The following is a 6000-nucleotide window of genomic DNA, read 5'->3' as shown; positions in this document are numbered from 1 at the left end:
GTGCTCTGGGTCCCCCCCCCCAATCTTCTGGAGCAGATTTGGGTGTTGTGCAATGGCGTGCAGGAAAAGGAGACGGGGGAAGTTCTGTCATGCTCATGGCAGTTCTTCAGCACACAATGATTTAATTGGTTACAACCCAGAGTGACTGGCTCAAGACCACCCAGTAAACTTCAAGATTGAGTTGGAGTTTCTTCTCAGTTGTAGCAGAACACCCTAACCACTGCACCACCCTAACTCACAGGGACAGCTTATTGTTACTGAAGTAATCAGGATTCAGCTTGCTAGAACTTGTCTTTGCCATGTTGTTTTACCAGATAGGAGCAACCTCAGCCATTTAGCAGGCCCAACTTTCTCATTTAGTAGTGGACATGGATCGTAGGACCACACAGAGAACGGGATTATTTTTCAAATGAAAGCTGCAATCCTATCCACACATTAAGGAATGCAGCCCATTGAAAACAGTGGGACTTGCATGTGGGCAATTATGAGCCAGATTCCCAGTTTGTCCTTATTTTATTATGATCTGCTCTGAAAAGATTGGTGGTGCTCACTTCTCCTTTTTCAGTCTAAACTGTCCTGGAATATAGCCGTTTGGAAATTGCAGAGTTTATTTTAAAGTTCCCTGTTTTATTTTCAGAACTCCTTAATTCTGGGAAACAGTCGCCACAGAGACTGAATCTGTTCTAGGGAAGGGAATTAGCTCAATGTGCAAGGGCCATGGTTCTGCCACTGGGGGTTGCTGGGTTGTGGTGACCCATGGCACGGCCTTTTTGGTGGTGGTTCCCTGTTTGCTAAATCCCTTGCCTAATGATGTATTTCAGTCTCGCTATTGGCTTTTGGGATAAATGTTAAAACATTGCTGTTTACCCAAGCATCTGATGGTTGAAAGTTAGTTGTACTGGTTTAGTATTTATGTGTTTACCACTCTGGACCCACTTTGGGGAAAGTGCAATATATAAATGTAATAAAGAAATAAATACAGAGCTCAGTGGCAGAAGCATCTGCTTTGTATGGAAAGGTTCTCGGGTTCAGTCTCCAGCAATTCCAGGTAGGGCTGGGAAAGACCTGCCTAAAGGCCTGAAGAGCCATTTCCAGTCTGGGTAGACTGTAGTGATCTAGATGACTCGTGCAACGCAGTTTCCTGTGTTCCTTTGTTGTTGAACACACTGCTTAAAGTACATGAGAGATGTGTTGCAGCGCAAGCAAGTGCTAGAAGCTGTTTTCTCCAACCTAAACACGCTTTCCTCCCATTGCTACCAACTTTCTGTGGTTGCTAACTGGGGACAACTCAGGGACACTGTATTTTTCCCCAGCTGGTAAATGTATTATGTGTTTTCAGATCCAATTCAGTATATATTTCAGCATGCACACTGAACACACTGCAACTTACTTCTGAGGACAGGAATGCTCTGCTATTCATTGCCCCACCTTTCCTCTTGGAGCCCAATCCTAAATGACTGTACTCACTTTTACAGTTAATGGGATTTGTGTTTTTCAAGTTTAGGATAGACCCTTCTCCAGCAGTGTTGCAAGTTAGCCTTACATCAGCCAAGGGAGCCAATCCTATGAATCAGAAACTCAGAAACAAGGCCAGAGGAACACACAGGATTGCAACTGAAGTTGAGCTGGGATTTGAATTTGTGCTGCCCACAAGAGCTCTAAATAAATGCTTTGGGGGGTCAGGGTTTTGGAAACGGGCACCGTCGCTTTGCCCTGGCTCAAATTAATACCGACCCTCTGGCTGTGATCTCCTACCTGCTTATTTGGGAGTAAAAAGGTAAAGGGACCCCTGACCATTAGGTCCAGTCGTGACCAACTCAGGGGTTGCGGCGCTCATCTCGCTTTATTGGCCGAGGGAGTCAGCGTACAGCTTCCAGGTCATGTGGCTAGCATGACTGAGGCGCTTCTGGCGAACCGGAGCAGCGCACAGAAACGCTGTTTACCTTCCCGCTGGAGCGGTACCTGTTTATCTACTTGCGCTTTGACGTGCTTTAGAACTGCTAGGTTGACAGGAGCAGGGACCGAGCAACGGGAGCTCACCCCATTGCGGGGATTCGAACCGCCGACCTTCTGATCGGCAAGCCCTAGGCTCTGTGGTTGAACCCACAGCGCAACCTGCGTCCCTTATTTGGGAGTAAGCCCCAGTACTTCCGTGGGAATACTTTCGACTGGCATGTTGCACAGTTAATTTCCCTGCAGTTCAAATACTAAGGCGCAACGCTACGCATATCTACTAAGAAGTCCCACTGATTCAACTGCACCTCCTTCCAGATACTGCAGCCTAAGGACACTGATATGTTTTAAAACAGATTTCTTTCTCTCTGTGTGTAAACCTTCCTGCGGGTTTGAAGGACGGGTTGCCCATAATAAGTGAAGCGTCACAAACAAATGCCTCTTTCCGAGTGGCTTCGTTGGGGTCTTTCGGGACATTTGTGGCCCTTGCGTTTCGCAAAGTCGGGGCAAGGAAGAGGAGCCGCGCGCGGCGGAGCCCTCACCCCTCAACCCCGCCGCCTTCCACGTCCCTTGACAGACCTCGCCGGCTGCCTCCAGCGCTTGGAAATAGTCCCGGTGGCTTCAAGGGACGGGACCCTCTCCCAGAGCAAGCGACGGACAGGACGGCGACGATCACCCTCTTCAAAGCGCGGAGGCGCGCGGAGAGAGGAGAATCCTTCCGCATTTGACACCTCCGCAGCTGCAGGCACGACTCGAGGCTCGCCGACGACCCCCTTCTTAAACCACCTCCCGCTTTGGAAGCGTCCTTCTCCCCTTTCAGCCGGGGCTATTTGCGCAGCTCCCGCGCGCGCTGGGAGGAGACTGAGGAGAAACCATGGGGGGGGGGGGAGAGGCTACCCGCGTCGGAATCCCCAGGGAGGACGAGGAGTGGGCTGGCGAGCTTCTCCCCCTCCCCAGTCCCAGAGCGCTGAGGGAGGAGGAGGAGGAGGAGGAGGAGAGTCCACCACCCACCTACCTCCCCGCCCCCGCCCCGCGCAGCTGGAGGGCCATGCTAGGGAAAGAGGCCACGCTTCCCAAACTTCCTGCCCCACTTTCCTCAACAGCCGGCTGCCAGGAGGTGCCGCCGCCGAGCGCGCCCCAAGTGTGAGGAGCGAGGAGAGAGCCGCCTCAGGAGCCGCCGCCGCCTCCCCGCTGAGGGGACCGTGAGCCCGCCACCCTCCCCGCGCAATGAGCGAGCCCCGGGAGAAGAAGGCGCCCGCGGCTTCGCCCCCCGGCGGCACTGGCAAGGGCCCCGCCGTCGTCTCGCTGCTCTTCTCGCTCCTCTCGGTGGGCGCCTGCTTCCTGCTCAACGCCAAGACCTCTCGGCTCGAGGGCCGGCTGGTGGCCCTCGAGGAGGAGTTGGCCGCCGGCCGCGCGTGGAGCCCCGGCGAGCAGCTCGGTGCCGAGCCCCTGCTCGCCCTGCTGCAGCCTCAGGTGGACGGGCTCCTGCAGGAGGTGAGTGGGCAGGGAGGCGGACGGGCTGCTGGCGCCTGCGACGCCTAGGACTCTGGAGGCGGGCAGGGCTGCGGCAGCTCTCTCCGTCTCCAACTTCTCCAAAAACTCGCGGTGATTGACAGGGATCCACCGTAGCGTGTGCCGAGAGCCCTGAGCCGCATGAAGAGTGCCTTCCAAGGCTGACCAAGCCTGGGAGCCTCACGAACGGGTCGTGGCCAGAGCTTTCGATCGGATGAAGCGCTGATCAAGCGCGCGCTGTGCTATGTTCGCCTTGAAAGTGCCTTCCAGGACACTGGTGTCGCTTCTGCTGCAGCAGGCGAATCGGGTTACCTCTTCTCACTTAGCTGCTGGAGGGGCAGGCAGACTAGCGTCTCCAGCTTCTTTTAATGCGAAGTTTATGGGGTGCCCTTGGTTGCGTGCTGTTATCCTCCTCCTCCCTCCAAGGAGTTTGGAATAGCGTTCCTTATCCTTCTCTCTCCACCCTCTTCCTTATTAAAACAGCCTAGGCTGAGATATATCGACTGGCCCAGTGTCTGCAGTGAACTTGAGTGGCTTAGAACTCAGATTTCCTTGGCCCTTGTCACACACTGCCAGGAAAATATGTTCAGATTCCAGGGCTATGGGTTCCAAAAGGTGGGGAGCAAAAGAGTGCTTTTGAGCATGTGCAGAATGCTGTCCATCAGTACACTACAGCCAGCTCCAGTACATCTGGGATTAGAGGAGAAAGAGCTTTCAGATTAAAGGGTGTGATTTCATAAAATCATAGAATTGTAGCATTGGAAGGGATCAAAAGGATCATCAAGTCCACCCCCTGCAGTGCGGGAATCTTTCACCCAGCATGGGGCTCAAACCCAGTACCCTGGGATTAAGAATCTCATGTTCTACCAACTAAGCTATCACTCAGGGAAAAGCTTGGCCATTAGCACCTTTTGAAAACATACATTAGTGACTGAATCAAATTTTCAAAAATAAGTGCTATGGACCACTGAAGAAGTTTGAATATTACAAACATCACATTCTGTAAGACTGAGGAAATCCCCATCATTTTAACAATAATTCCTCAAAATAAGAGGTACTTTAGTAACCTTTTCATGTTAGTGCTATTGTAAGATTTAAAGAGAAATTTAATTGCATTTCTCGAGTACTTCTGAATAGAGTTGCAAAGGTTTACAAAGTGTGACCCATATCTTGGAGCTTGTGTGCTAATTGCATGATGAAAAGCATTTTGATGGATGCTAAGGCTTGTATGGAAACAAAGTGCCAAACATTTTACTGCTTACAAAAGTTAATTGTGTTTTCTCAAGAGGACCTTCCTAATTGCCCAGCTTCTTTGATCCATGTGGTGATGAAACTTCATGATTCTCCACTGGTGGGTTCTCTTTTTGTGAGAACCACTAATATAAATGTGAGAAAGAGCCTTGTGGCACCATAAAGACCAACATATTTATTTATTTATTGCATAAGCTTTCATTATAATATAAATATGCAAGTCTTTAAAGTGCACAATTTTTTTTATTATTCTGTTGCAATGAGCTAATATTGATTATCTCTCCAGAGACTAGTGTGAAGGTTCATGCCAGAGGAGACAGAAAATGATATTGAACCAGTAGTTTTAGATAACATTCATGATGACGCTTAGGGTTTTCTTATCCATAAGACTTTGGAGTATGTGGCCAGCTGTTTGAATTCTGGAGATCATGGATAGACTTTTTAATTGTTAAATGCTTCAGATCCAGACTCGCACTAAGAGCACAGTTTCCCTGTGAGTTGTCTTGATATTAGATTGTACAAGACAGCTCAGGTCTTTTGGTTGTGAATACTTTATGAAAAATATATGTAAAATAAGGTCAGAGTAAATCATTATGTAGGTATAGCTCTATTATGGAAAAATTGCCCCCAAATTGCTCAATGTTTAAACCTGACAGCAGTGTATATAGGCTGTCTTTAACCCATTTTGCTGTTGATTGTGAGCAGGCAAGTCAAGGAAATAGTAGCAGGGAGTTTTCAGATGGACCTGACGGATACAGATCTTGCAGAGCTTCAAATGTCATCCATCAAACATGGACAGTTCTGGATAGTGTGGGCATGCTTCCCAGGCTACATGGATTCTTAAGTCTGCTGTATTACTAACAGCTCACTCATGTAAGGCAATTGTCCAATAACTGTTAAGCATATTCCATGCTAATCCCTTTGCTGTCACAGTAAAACTTGCAGTATATCCTGGAGTGCGCTCCTGGCTATAGATAGAGCACTTGTATCAGTATTTTGGATTTGGGATGGAATTTCTATGTCGTTTGTATGATCAGTTCAAGGTTGTTTGTATGTGATAAATAACTAGAACAGCCTTCCCTAGCCTGCTGCCCTCCAAATGTTTTGGACTACAACTCTTAGTCCAGGTTCGTGAGGACTGATGCAAGCTGCAGTCTGAAACATCTGAAGGGCACACAGTTAGGAAAGACTGATCTAGAAGAGCAAGAGGGGTGGAGTGGGGAAGTCGCTTTTGGAGTAGGAGTAGGAGTAGTGCAGCAAAAGGAACTGACATAGCAGAATCAG

General features: G+C 49.2%; 1 protein-coding gene across 1 annotated transcript in view; it reads left to right on the top strand.

Moving 5' to 3' along the window:
- The first annotated feature begins 2625 nt into the window (after positions 1-2625).
- The window catches only part of COL23A1 (collagen type XXIII alpha 1 chain), a 311553-nt gene continuing 308178 nt past the window's right edge, over positions 2626-6000 (top strand). Inside the window, exon 1 of the mRNA XM_079967558.1 lies at positions 2626-3447. Coding sequence (XP_079823684.1) covers positions 3181-3447 — 267 coding nt within the window. The 5' untranslated portion in view covers positions 2626-3180. The remainder of the gene's footprint in view (positions 3448-6000) is intronic.

Source organism: Podarcis cretensis, assembly GCF_951804945.1.
Source record: "Podarcis cretensis genome assembly, chromosome: 2".
In the NCBI taxonomy this organism is placed as follows: domain Eukaryota; kingdom Metazoa; phylum Chordata; class Lepidosauria; order Squamata; family Lacertidae; genus Podarcis; species Podarcis cretensis.
The sequence above is the reverse complement of the archived record's forward strand: the minus strand, read 5'-3'. Positions and strand labels throughout refer to the sequence as shown.